The 15,081-nt window shown below is 37.8% G+C and overlaps 1 protein-coding gene across 1 annotated transcript in view; it reads right to left on the bottom strand.

The window, feature by feature from the left end:
- Window positions 1–352: 352 nt before the first annotated feature.
- Window positions 353–15,081, bottom strand: part of TRPC3 (transient receptor potential cation channel subfamily C member 3) — a 147,015-nt gene continuing 132,286 nt past the window's right edge. Inside the window, exons 11-12 of the mRNA XM_007946449.1 lie at window positions 7,315–7,390; window positions 353–495 (exon numbers count right to left, since the gene is read on the bottom strand). Coding sequence (XP_007944640.1) covers window positions 353–495; window positions 7,315–7,390 — 219 coding nt within the window. The remainder of the gene's footprint in view (window positions 496–7,314; window positions 7,391–15,081) is intronic.

The following is a 15,081-nucleotide window of genomic DNA, read 5'->3' on the forward strand; positions in this document are numbered from 1 at the left end:
CTACTATGTACCAGGCACTGTACTAGATTCTGGGGACACAAAGATGAGTAAGACATGGTCCCTGCCCCCAAGGAGCTTACAGTCTCTTGAGGGCAAACAAAATGTCAGTAATGTATTAAATACAGGGCCTTTAAATACAATGGTATGTCATTATTTGTAATGAAAAGGCAGACAATTAAAATGATGACCATTTTTTATGTGATAAAACAGTAAAACCATTAAGACCTAACTCTTAAAGATTCACATGATAAAGTACTAAAAATTTACACCACAGTTTTCAAGTATTTCATACTTAGAAATATTATTGCCCACATTTGTGCTATAGTCAGACTCATAATTCCAGGTTATTGCATCATTCACATCTCAGCATGCTGGGATTCAGTTTCTCACTGAGTTTATGAATTAAAATGGCTAACTCCTCAGTTGCTTGGCTCTTGTCCTCCAAAAGTTCATAACGAAGACTAGAAATATCTTGCTTGATTTCTTTTAATTCACCTACAGTATTGGCATTAAAAATATAATTAGTAATTTGCTCTTTGGATTCAGAAAGGAACAAGGAGTTAAATTCATATAATACAAATACATTTGCTTCATAAAATCTTCAAGATATCTATTTCAGCTTCATAAAAATTTTTTAAGCAATGCTTGTCTTTACAATTGCTTACTTTTGAAAATACAGTTACCTTTGAAAAAAGCTGTAAAAATAGTTATGTTTTAGTAGTAAAAATTGAGTTAAAGTGTTGACCTGTGGATCACTCAACTTTTAACAAAGGGTGATTTTTCTGATAACTGATCAAAGGCTTCAAAATGCTCTTTCTAGTTGACAGTTTAATAGGATCCCCAGGTGGTTCTTATAGATCCCAAGGTTATTCTTGTTAAAACATAGACCTGGAGATCTTGTTAAAATGTATATTCTGATACACTGCCATTGATCTTAACAAGTGAACCTTGGGGCAAAAATTTACCTTGAATCCAAACAGTGATTCTTTAAGTCACTGACAGGTTGGCTTAGCATTTTATAATAGAGTTGCAGGAGCTCTGGTAGCATAGTGCCTAAGGCACTTGACTGCTCACCAGAAGGCTGGCGGTTCAAACCCACCAGCCACTCCTCGGAAGAAAGGTTGGGCAATCCTACTTCCGTAGTGATACTGCCTCAGAAACCCAAGGAGGGGTCGCTACGAGTCGGGGCTGACTCGACGGCAAACAACAACAACAACAACAATAGAGTAGCATGTAAAACACACCTTTCATGGTATTTCCTGGTATCTTTATGATGCCTTAAGTATAATTCCTATGTTCTATTTTATAAGCATAAGAACTTTTTGTTTTAAAGAATTCTAACTCTTCCTTTTGTGGCCAAAAAAAAATTGTTTTTTCTTCCTTTAATGTTGTTGTTGTTATGTGCTGTCGAGTAGGCCCCGACTCATAGCGACCCCTCCTTGGGTTTCCGAGGCAGTATCACTAGGAAGTAGGATTGTCCAACCTTCCTTCCGAGGAGTGGCTGCTCCTTTAATGTATGACAATATAAAGGGAATTGTTGTTGGTTGCTAACAAGCAAGCTCCAACTCATGGCAACTCCATGTGCAACAGAATGAAATGTTGCCCAATCCTATACCATCTTCAATATAATTGCTGTTTTTTGAGTCCACCATTGTGGCTACTCTGTATTTTGAGTACCTTCCAACCCAGGGGCTTCATCTTCTAGCACCATAGTTATATCAGACAATTTCGGTTGTGATCCATGTGGATTTTACTGGCTAATTTTCAGAAATACATCACCAGGCCTTTCTTGCTATTCTGTCTTAGTCTGGAAGCTCTGCTGAAACCTGTGCACCATGGATTACTTTGCCGGTGTTTGAAATCCCAGTGGCATGGCTTCCAGCATCTTAGCAATATGCAATCCATCATAGTACGAGAAACTGACGGATGGTGGATAAAGTGAATAAACTTATCTAATTTGAAATCACAAGACCACCCTTTGGAATAAGAAATAGGTTTTCACTCTGTTCAGTTTTATATTTAGGCCATAGTCTTGTGAACCCTCATTATCTTCCTATTACCACGTCCTACTTCCTTTTTCTGGAGTCATAGGAGACCACATACTAAATATTGTACATAATCTGCCAAATAATTTCTTGGGGCTTCAGTTTCCTCATTTACTACATGAGGAGGTTATGCTAATGATCTACTTTTTTATAGTTAGAATTTTGTTCAAAACTCCAAATTCTCATTAATTTATTTCCTCTCTTGTGCAAGAGCCTGGAAGATGCTCCTTGTTTTCCATGTTACAGTTGTCCAATTCCCCTTTAATCAGTTTTTCCAGGGAGGTTTTGGTACTACTAAAGAGTCCTGGTGGTGCACTGATGAAAGCATTTGGCCACTAACCAAAAGATTGGAGGTTCAAACCCACCAGCTACCATGGGAGAAGGATGTGGCAATAGGCTTCCATAAGGATTTGTAAGCCTTGAAAACCCTAGAAGGAAGTTCTACTCTGTCCTTACAGGGTCACTATCAGTTGAAATTGACTAAATAGCAATAGGATTAATTGATAGGGTACAACTGATCAGGTTTCTGTTTTCTAAATTACAATCTTGTTCCATTCCTGTCTCCCTAATTGGATTTTTGCTCATTCTCCAACTCCTCAATCACACCTTAACAGATGTCTTTTTTTACATACACATACTGAATTTTTATGCAAATATTAGGCACCATATATTTTTGCCAATTGTGCAAAACTTCCACACATTTTCATAAGCAGGCTATGCCAACTTTTGTTTTTTCTTTTTTAACATATTGCTGACTTAAATTTCTATTATCATATGGGAATTTCACTTAAGTAGGTATTGTTGTTGTTGTTATGTGCTGTCAAGTCAGACCCAACTCATAGCGACCCCTCCTTGGGTTTCCGAGGCAGGATCACTATGGAAGTAGATTGCCCAACCTTCCTTCCAAGGAGTGGTTGGTGGGTTTGAACCACCAGCCTTCTGGTTAGCAGTCAAGTGCCTTAGGCACTATGCTACCAGAGCTTTATCAACTTAAATTTATAGAAACAAATGCACACTTTATATTGTTTATTTTCTGATTACAAGGGGTATACCAAAATTGATCCATGATTTCTTGACCATAGCTTATACCTTTTCGGAAGGAAGGTGGGGCAATTTACTTCCATAGTGATACCACTTTGGAAGCCCAAGGAGGGGCGCTATGAGTCGGGTACAACTCAATGGCACATAACAACAACAACAACAGCTTATACCTGTATTATACAATTATGATCAAAAGTAATATTCTCAGACTATTTGTATACACATAAGCAGGAGATTACAGAAAATGAATAGAATGAAAGAAAATGAACAGAATGATATGATTTACCTGTAATATGGGAGGACAGGTGAATGAGGCCAAAATTCACTTCTGGAAATGTCACAAGACAATGCACCGGTATATGTAGGAACATGCTCTGCCAGAACTATTTTACTTAATTTTATCATTTCCTGTGCATTGCATGTGTGGGCATGTTATTTACATGGGTGCATTATTTGCAAAAAATGCAGTATTATTTGGTTGACTCATTTGCAAGGGATTCCTTATATTTATTGATCAAAGCTTATCTTCAAAGCTTCAAAGCCCATTAACAATTTTATTAAGTTTAGCCCTTTCTTCTCTTACCACAAAACAAACAAACTAAATTCACTGCCGTCAAGTCGATTCTGACTCCTAGTGACCCCCTTTGGGTTTCCGAGGCAGTCAATCTTTATGAAAGTAGATTGCTCAGTCTTCCTTCCATGGAGTGGCTGGTGGGTTTGAACCACCAACCCTGTGGTTAGCAGTCAAATGCCTTAGGCACTATCCCACCAGAGCTCCTTTCTTCTCTTACCCAAACCAAAAAAAAAACAAAAAACAAAAAACAAAAAAACCCAAACTCACTGACATCGAGTCAGGTCTGACTCATAGCGACCCCTCCTTGGGTTTCCAAGTTGGCATCTCTATGGAAGTAGATTGCCCAGTCTTCCTTCCAAGGAGTGGCTGGTAGGCTGGTAGGTTTGAGCTGCCAGACTTCCGGTTAACAGTCAGATGCCTTAGGCATTATGTCACAAGGACAGATAAATAATGGCCAGGCTTTGTCTCACCTACTTTGGTCATGTTGTCAGAAGATACTATTCCCCGGAGAAGGATATCCTTCTTGCTAAAGTGGAAGGTCAGCGAAGAAGGGGAAGACCCTCATTGAGATGGATTGACACAGGGGCTGCAACAACAGGCTCAGGTGTAGCACAGTTTGTGGGGCTGGCACAGGATGGGACAGTGTTTTGTTCTGCTGTACATGGAGTTGCTATGTATCAGAGCCAACTCGAGGGCACCTAACAACATAACATTGGTGTTTGTAATAGGTTGAATGGGGATCTTCAAAAAGATATGTCCTTGCCCCTAAACTTTTGAGTGTGCCTTTATTTGGAAAAAAATGGTCTTTGCTGATATAGTTAAGGATCTCCTGATGAGATCATTCTGTAATAGGATGAGGCCTAAATCCACTGACAAATAATAAGATAAGAGAAAGGGAGAAGACACAGAAAGAAAGTAATGTCATTGCAAAGATGGAAGGAGAGATTGGAGCTATGCTGCCACAAGCCAAGGAATGCTTGGAGCCACCAGAAGCTGGAAGAAGCAAGGAAGGATTCTTCACTAGAGCCTTCAGAGAGCTCAGCCCTGCCAACACCTTGATTTGGGACATCTGGCCTTCAGAACTGTGAGGAAATAAATTTCTGTTGTTTTGAGCCACTAAGTTTGTAGCAATTTGTTATGACAAATCTAGAAACTAATACAATGTTAGAAGCTACAAAATTTTGGGGACAATTTATTTCTTCCAGGTTGATTTTTTTTTTTTTTTTTTTTCGACTCTGAGCCTATGCTTTGGCTTACCCCAGCCTTTAATGAAAAATATTTATAGTCCAGATATAAAGCCCAGGATAGCTCAGGATATCCCTAGAAAAAATAGGTGCACTTCAGTAAGGAGCCAAAAAAAGAAGTAAAAAGCAAAGAAAAATACCAGACAAGAAAATCAGGCTAGAGCTTTTTTTCTGGACAACAAAATAGAGGGTTTTCTAAAGAAATGTAGATTCTGAAATGCTCACAATCATTAGCCATTTGAGAGGTGCAAATCAAAACAATGAGATACCATCTTGCCCCAGCACTAGGAGGAAAGTTCAACAAGACAGAAAATAACAAATGCTGGCGAGGATGCAGAGAGATTGGGACTCTCATACACTGCTAGTGGGACTGTCAAATGGTATAACCACTGTGGAAAGCAGTATGGCGATTCCTTAAAAAGTTGGAATTAGAAATACTATTTGACCCAGCCATTCCATTACTAGGTAAATATATCCTAAAGAAGCGAGAGCCAGGACAAGAACAGATATATGCACACCCATTTTCACTGCAGCACTATTTACAATAGCCAAAAGATGGAAACAACCTAGGTGTCCATCAACTGAAGAATGGATAACCAAACTATGGTACATACACACAATAGAATACTATGCAACCCTAAAGAATAACGTTGAATCTGCAAAACACCACATAACATGGATGAACCTGGAGGATATTATGCTGAGTGAAATAAGTCAATCACAGAAGGACAAATATTGTATTAGTCCGTTATTGTAAAAAATCAAGGAAAAGTTTATATATGGAAAGAAATTTTCTTTGTTGGTTACCAGGGGTAGGAGGGGAGAAAAAGGAACACTGTTAGATAGGTAGACACAAGTATTGATTTGGATGAAGAGAAGGGCAATGCACCAAATGTGAGTGATCAACATGGTGGCATTGAGGAAGAGGAAGACATAGAGAGGTACATAGGAGGTACAGACAACAAAGATGAAAACCCTTTTGCAAATACAATAATGTGTTGTCATGAAGGGAAACATGGGTATATGGGTGGATAGATGAGTGGATAGGCTGAATGATTAGGTATGTCTTTGCAGAGGGAGTTTGCCCAAGACTATGTACAGGGTTGGCAAACAATGTTTCTACAAGTGTACTTGTATGTTCTGTAAGAATTCCCATGCATATAGTAGAGCTGACAAGGGACAAGGTTGTAGTCACTTCTTGGCCACAGCTAGCCACCCAGAAGGAGCAAGTAGTTGGACCTGTGAGTTCGGGACCACAGTCGCAGGGGACATCAAGCTGAATTGGCATAACATACTACACAAAACATTGTTCTACATCCCACTTTGGTGAGTAGTGACTTAGATCTTAAAAGCTTGCAAGCAGCCATCTAGATGCAATGATGGGTCTCTCATCCAGAGCAAAGAAGAATGAAGAAAACCAAAGATTCAAGGAAACAATTAGTCCGAGTGTCTAGTACACCACGTGATCCTCAGCCTACACAACTATGAGACCAGAAGATCTAGCTAGTGCCCAGCTACCACTGTCAACCAGTTGGAGGGGGATCTATGTAGGAGATCCTGGAAAGAGTAGGAGAACAATGTGGAACAAAACTCCAAATCATTTGGAAAAAAAAAAGGGGACCAGGTTTGCTGGTCTGATAGAGCCAGATGGAACCACTGAGAACATGGCCCCTAGCTGTCTGTCAGGTCTGAAATTGAACCTAGTCCTGTGGCTTCCAACCAAATAAAAGACAGGCATATGGGGTGAACATTTACATTAGGTAGATATACTCCTTGGAGAGAACAATCACAGGAGAATAGAAAGGCTGTTTATGCACAGGGGCATAGCTCAGGGGGCAGGAGTGAACGGAGGGATGGACACTGGGGAGAAGTAACTACGGGGAGGAAGTTGGAGGGGAGTGGTTGCATTGTGGTAAATTGTGGTCAATGTCATAAGACAAAGTGTATGTGAGCTGCTGTATGGAAAGTGAATTTGCTCTGTAAACTTTCACCCAAATCACAATTAAAAAAAAAAAAAAAATGTAGATTCTATTATGAGTCAACCATTACTTTACCAGTATCACTGGAAAATTGTTATAATTAATTTGAAATCAATGAAACAAACCTGATAGTACTGGCTACCTAATGTAATCTTGTTGTAATAGTAAGTAAAATTTCCCAGAAAGGTGACATTCTTTGCAACCTCAGAATCAGGCATTCGAGGCAGAGGTAAATTGTCTGTTTGAAATTTTTAATAACTATTTCTTAAAAAAAAAAAAAAGAGAGAGAAAGAGAATGATTATGGAACATAACTTTGAAGGAACTCAATTTGTAACCTGGGATTGGGTTTTTAAAGTGTGATTTAATATAAAGCTTTCCAAGTTCATTAAATTAGTTGTAAAAGGAAGTTTCTCAAACTAGAGATGCTTACCTTCATTAACTTCATCATTTTCTTTGTCTACTTGTGCTTTCAGAACATACCGCTTTATAAGTCTTTTCATTATCTGCTGTTGGGCAAAAATAAATGATTATATCACCAATGATACAAATAAGTAACCTGGATCCTATTCTCCAAAAAAGCCTTACATACCTGTAAAGCAGACAACTCAGGAGAGAGAATTTTTAACTATTTATGAAGGTTTTAGAATTAAACCCTTTTTCAGTTTCTACTGACACTACATATCCCGCTTTTTTTTTTTTTTTTTTTTTACCTAACCTCAGGAATGGAAGATACTTTTTAAAAAGTTAAAAGTTAAGTTGGAAGATTTCAACTCATCATTTATTTTTGAGGGGGCTTTACACAACATTATCACCTTTAAACATTACATTTGTACCTTATCTCTTGCTATTGAAAAAAGTATGAGTCTATGCTCAATGCAGAGAATTTCAAAGTAAGTAAAATAATCTATAATTCTACTACTTAAAGATAATCGCTGTTGTTATTTTGGTTTTTGTCCCTCCAGTACCTTTTCTTTGAATTTTGTATATGTACTAATTAGTACATATATTTTGTTTTCTTAATACCATATAAAGCCCCCTGGTGGTACGCTGGTTAATTGTTCAGCTGCTAACAGAAAGGTCGAAGGTTTGAACACATGAGCCACTCTGGAAGAAAGATGTGGTAGTCTACCTGGTGGCCTAGTGGTTAATGTGTTTGGCTGCTAACCAAAAGGTTGATGGTTTAAACCCACCAGGCTCTTCGTGGGAGAAAGATGAGGCAGTCTGCTTCCATAAAGATTTACAGCTTTGGAAACCTTATGGGGGCAGTTCTACGCTAGTCCATAAGGTCATTATGAGTTGGAATCAATTTGATTTTGATGGCAATGGGTTTTCGGTTTTTTGGACTTCTTTAATACAAAAATGAGATTTTTCTAATAAACGGAAGTCATTGGAAAGTTATGGAATCTTTCCAAGGTGTTATAAAGGAATCCTCCATTCAGCAGAAGAGTTCAAAATAGTCAGTGGGAAATTATTGGGGAAAAAACACCACTTTTATACATGCACAGGCTGAGACTTCTTAATGAAACCGTCACATGAAGTAAAAAGGCAAGCCTAAGAGTAAGAGAAGTTGTTTGCAAAATGTAACAACCAAAAGTCAATGCCCAGAATATTATAGAATTTCTTCTACATTACTAGGAAAAAGACAAAAAGCCCAATAGAATTAGGCAAGGAAATTTAAATTCATAGAAAAGGAAACATGAATTTTCAAACAAATGAAAAGATGTTCAATTTTACTGGCAATCATGGGAGAGTAAATTAAAACAACAAATACCAACTTACCCCTAGCAGTTTGGCAAATATTTTCATTTTGAAAAAAAATATCAAATCCATAAAAAAGCAATGTATTTTATGTACGTTTTTCACCTAGGTTCACCAATTTTAAGAATTTGCCACATTTGCTTTTTCTCTCTGTGTGTCTATTAGTAGTAGTATGTTCTTGAACCACTTGAAAGTAATTTGCAGACATCATGTTTTTTTTTTTTTTTAATCCTTACATATTTTGGTGCATATATGCTAATAAGGTTATTCTCTTACATAGCTGTGGTACAATGATCAAACTTAGGAAAAATAATGTACAATTGTCAAATTTAGGAAAAATAACATGGCCCTAAAATTATCTAATACATAGTCCATCATCGAATTTTGTCTGATTTCCTAATTCTGTATCATTTTCCCAATGAAGGATCATATGTTTCTTTTAGATATTATGTATTTTCAGTCTCCTTTAATCTGTAACAGGTCCTCAGCCTTTCTTTGTCCTTCATGATGTTGATTGTTTTGAAGAGTACGGCCAGCTGTTTTGTAGTAGGCAAACATTTAAAAATCTGGGAATACCATTGTGGAAAGCAGTATGGCGATTCCTTCAAAAGTTGGAAATACAAATACCATTTGACCCAGCCATCCCATTACTAGGTATATACCCTAAAGAAGTTAGAGCCATAACAAGAACAGATATATGCACGCCGATGTTCATCGCAGCACTATTTACAATAGCCAAAACTTGGAAACAACCTAGATGTCCAACAACTGAGGAATGGATAACCAAACTATGGTACATACACACAATGGAATACTATGCAACGCTAAAGAATAACGTAGAATCTGCAAAACACCACATAACGTGGATGAACTTGGAGGACATTATGCTGAGTGAAATAAGTCAGTCACAAAAGGACAAATATTGTATTAGTGCGTTATTGTAAAAGTTAAGGAAAGGTTTGTCTATTGGAGGACATTTTCTTTGTTGGTTACCAGGGGTGGGAGGGGAGAGGAGGGAACGCTGTTAGACAGATAGAGATAAATATTGATTTGGGTGAAGAGAAGGGCAATGTACCAAATGTGAGTGACCAATATGGCAGCATTGAGGATGAGAAAGACATAGAGAGTTACATGGGCAGTACAGACAACAAATATGAACCCTTTTGCATATACAGTACTGAGTTGTCAGTGAAAGCAAACATGGGTATATGGATGGATAGATAGGTGAACAAGCTAAACAATTAGGTATGTCTAAATGGGGAGTGTATCCAAGATCATATATAGGGTTGGCAGACAATGGGCCTATAAGTTCATGTGAATGATCAGAATTCCCAGGTGTATAGTAGAGCTGACAAGGGGCAAGGTTATGGTCATTGCTTGGTCACAGCCAGCTACGCAGAGGGACCGAGTAGTTGATCCTGAGGGCTTGGGACCATAGTCGTGGGGGACATCAAGCTCAATTGGCATAACATACTATACAAAACATTGTTCCACCTACTACCTTGGTGAGTAGTGACTGGGATCTTAAAAGCTAGCAAGCTGCCATCTAGATGCAACAATGGGTCTCTCCTCGTCAAGAAGAAAGAAGAAAACCAAAATTAATGGAAACAATCAGTCCTAGTGACTGGTACACCATCCGATCTGCAACCTATACAACTATGAGACCAGAAGAACTAGATGGTGCCCAGCTACCACTGTCATCCACTTGGAAGAGCTGCCTCCTGAAAGTAGAGTTGACCTTAACAACACGGATGAAGTAAAGCTTTCTAGACCTTTATTTGCTGATGTGCCATGATGCTAAATGAGAGGAAACAGCTGTAAACATTAATTAATAATCAGAGCATGCAATGTATGAATATGAATCAAGGAAACTTGCAAGTTGTCAAAAATGAAAAGGAATGCATAAATACAAGTATCTTAGGCATTAGTGAGCTAAAATGGACAGGTGTTGGGCATTTTGAATCTGACAATCATATGGTCTACTACTCCTGGAATGACAAATTGAAGAGGAACAGCATCACATTCATCATCAAAAAGAATATTTCAATATCTATCCTGAAACACAATGCTGTCAGTGATGGGATAATAACCATAAACATAAAGGATGAACACTTAATATTATCATTATTATTCATATTTTCACACCAACCACTAAAGCAAAAGATGAAGATATTGAACATTATTATCCATTTCTGCAATCTGAAATTGACCAAATGTGCACAAGATGTATTGATAATTACTAGCGTTTGGAATGCAAAAGTTGGAAAAAAAGAAGAAGCATTGGTTGCTGGAAAATATGGCCTTTGTGATAGAAACAATGCTGCTGGAGACCACATGATAGAATTTTGCAAAACCAACAACTTACTTACTGCAAATACCTTTTTTCAATAACATAAATAGCAACTATACACTATACACATTGTAACCACTGTGTCAATCCATCTTGCTGAGGGTCTTCTCCTTCTTCACTGACCTTCTACATGACCAAGCATGATATCATTCTCTAGGGAATGGTCCCTTCTGACCACATGACCAAAGAGGTGAGACAAAGTCTGGACATTCTCACTTCCAAGGAGCATTCTGGCTGCACTTCTTCCAGGACATATTTGTTTGTTCTTCTGGCAGTCCAGGTATTTTCACTATTCTTCATCAATGCCATAATTCAAAGGCATCAACTCTTCTTCTGTCTTCCTTATTCATTGTCCATCTTCTCATGCATATGAGGCAAAAATACTATGGCTTGAGTCAGGTGCACCTTAGTCTTCAAAGTGACATCTTTGCTCTTCAACACTTTGAAGAGGTCTTTTGTAGCAGACATTCCCAGTGCAAAACAACATCTGATTTCCTGACTGCTGCTTCCATGGGTGTAGACTTTGGATCCAAGTAAACTGAAATCCCTGACAACTTCAATTTTCTCTCTGTTTATCATGATGTTGCTTATTGTTCCAGTTGTGAGGATTTTCATTTTCTTTATGCTGAGGTGTAATCCATACTGAAGATCATAGTCTTTAATCTTCATCAGTAAGTGCTTCAAGTTCTCTTCCCTTTCACCAAGCAAGGTTGTGTCATCTGCATATCACAGGTTGTTAATGAATCTTCCTCCAATCCTGATGCTGTGTTCTTCTTCACATAGTCTAGCTTCTTGGATTATTTGCTCAGCATACAGACTGAATACATATGGTGAAAGGATAAAACCCTCATGTACACCCTTCCTGACTTTAAGGCATTCAGTGTACCTTCTTCTGTTTGAATGACAACTTCTTGGTGAATGTACAGGTTGCTCATGAGCACAATCAAATGTTCTGGAATTCTCATTCTTTGAAAGGTTATCCATAATTTATGATCCATATGGTCGAAGCCTTTGCATAGTCAATACAACACAGATAAATATCTTTCTAGTATTTGCTTTTGGCCAAGATCCATCTAACATAAGCAATGATTATCCCTTGTTCTATGTCCTCTTCTGAACCTTTCTTAAATTTTTGGAAGTTCCCTGTCAATACAATACTGCAACCATTTTTGAAGTATCTTCAGCAAAATTTTATTTGCATGTGATATTAATGATATTGTTCGATAATTTCAATATTCTATTGAATCACCTGCCTTTGGGATGAGCACAAATATGATCTCTTCCAGTCAGTTGGCCATGTAGCTGTCTTCCATATTTCTTGGCATAGATGAGTTAATGCATCTAGCACTGTATCCATTTGTTGAGACATCTCAATGAGTATTTCATCAATTCCTGAGGCCTTGTTTTATGTTAATCCTTTCAGTACAGCTTGGACCTCTTCCTTCAGTGCCATTGGATCTTGATCATATGCTACCTCCTGAAATTGTTGGACATCGACTAATTATTTTTGATACAATGACTCTGTGTATTCCTTCCATTCTCTCTTGATGTTTCCACCACTCGTCTGTTATTCTGTTGTACTGTGATGGCTTGCATGTTGCTGTGAGGCTGCAGGGTCACCCATGGTGGAAAGATTTCAGCCTTCCAGACCAAGACAAACTGGGATGAAGGATGGGACCATCCACTTCTGAAAAAAATGGCCACTGAAAACCTTATAAATGACAGTGAAACATTGTCTGAAATATTACTGGAAAACTTTATGAATATCCCTGAAATACAATCTGATATGGTGCTGGAAGATGAGCCCATCAGGTTGTTAGACACACAAAATATGACTGGGGAAGAGCTGCCTCTCCAAAGTGGAGTTGACCTTAATGACATGGATGGAGGAAAGCTTTCAGGACCTTCATTTACTGATGGGGCATAAGTTAAATTGGGAAAATACAGCTATCAATATTTATTAATAATCAGAACATGGAGTGTATGAACTATGAATGGGAGAAAATTGAAAGTTGTCAAAAATGAAATGGACTGGATAAAGAATGATATCCTAGGCATTAGTGAGCTGAAATTGACTGGTATTGGCCATTTTGAATCAGACAATCATATACTCTACTATGCCAGGAATGACAAATTGAAGATGAAGGGCATTGCATTCAACATTAAAAACAACATCTCAATATCTATTCTGAAATACAATGCTGTCAGTAATAGGATAATATCCACATGCCTACAACAAAGACCAGTTAATACTACTACTATTCAAATTTACAAACTAAAGGCAAACTGCCAGCCTTCTGGTTAGCAGTCAAGTGCCTTGGGCACTATGCTGCCAGAGCTCCCTCTAAAGGCAAAGATAAAGAAATTGAAGATTTTTACAAACTTCTACAGTCTGAAATTGACCAAACATGCAATCAAGATGCATTGATAATTATTGGTGACTGGAATGAGAAAGTTGGAAACATAGAAGAATCATTGGTAGCTGAAAATTTTGGTCTTAGTGATAGAATGATGCCAGAGACTGCATTACAGAATTTTGGAAGATGAATGATTTATTCATTGCAAATACATTTTTTCAATAATGTAAACAGTGGCTATACATGTGGACCTTGCCAGATGGAATGCACAGAAATCAGATCAACTACATCTGTGGAATGGAGAAGTTCAATATTATCCATCAAAGCAAGGCCAGGAGCTGACTGTGAAACCAACCATCAATTGCTCATATACAAGTTCAAGCTGAAGCTAAAGAAAATTAAAATAAGTCCATGAGAGCCAAAATACAACCTTGATTATATCCCACCTGAATTTAGACACCATCTCAAGAACAGATTTGACACATTGAAAGCCAGCGACCAAAGACCAGACAAATTGTGGGATGACATCAAGAATATCATACATTAAAAAAGCAAATCGTTATTTAAAAGACAGGAGGGAAGAAAAGGCCAAAATGGATGTCAGAAGAAACTCTAAAACTTGCTCTTAAAAATAGAGTAGCTAAAGTAAATGGAATAGATACTAAAATAAAAGAACTGAGCAAAAAATTTCAAAGGGCACTTGACAAGACAAAGTAAAGTATTATAATGAAATATGCAAAGACCTGGAGTCAGAAAACCAAAAGAGAAGAACAGGCTTGGCATTTCTCAAGCTAAAAGAACTGAAGAAAAAAAATTCAAGCCTTGAGTTGTAATACTGAAGGATTTTATGGGCAAAAATATGAAGAATAGATTTGATCAATTGAATACCAGTGACTGAAGGCCAGATAGTTATGGGCTGACATTAAGAGCATGATACATGAAGAGAGCAAATGGTCATTAAAAAGACAGGAAAGGAAGAAGTGACCAAAATGGATGTTAGAAGAGACTCTGGAAACTTACTCTTGAATGGAGAGTCGCTAAAGCAATGAAGAAATGATGAAATACAACAGGTGAACAGAAGATTTGAAAGTGTGTCTAGGGAAGACAAAATAAAATATTCTAGTGAAATGTGCAAAGACCTGAAATTAGAAAAACAGAAGGGAAGCACATGCTTGCATTTCTCATGCTGAAAGAACTGAAGAAAAAATTCAGGCCCTGAGTTGCAATATTGAAAGATTCTAAGGGTAAAATACTGAACGACACAGAAAGCATCAAAAGAAGATGGAAAGAATATACAGTCATTGTACCCAAAAGAATTGGCTGACATTCAGCCATTTCAGGAGGTAGCATATGATCAAGAGTTGATGGTATTGGAAGAAGATGCCCAAGATGCACTGAAGGAATTGATGAAAAAGGCTCCAGTAACTGATCCACTGAGATGCTTTAACAAACAGATTCAGTACTGTTTATGCCAAGAAACTGGAAGACAGCTACTTGGCAACTGACTAGAAGAGTCCAAATTATGCACATTCCAAAGAAAAGTGATCTAACAGAATGTGTAAATTATCAAATAATATCATTAATATCACACACAAGTAAAATATTGCTGAAGATAATTCAAAAAGGGTTGCAGTAACCTATACAACTATGAGACCAGAAGAACTAGATGGTGCCCAGCTACCACTGTCATCCACTTGGAAGGGATGTAGGAGATCCTGCATAGAGAGGGAGA

Source organism: Orycteropus afer, unplaced genomic scaffold, assembly GCF_000298275.1.
Source record: "Orycteropus afer afer isolate SDZICR_OR568_19922 unplaced genomic scaffold, OryAfe1.0 scaffold00162, whole genome shotgun sequence".
Taxonomy (NCBI): domain Eukaryota; kingdom Metazoa; phylum Chordata; class Mammalia; order Tubulidentata; family Orycteropodidae; genus Orycteropus; species Orycteropus afer.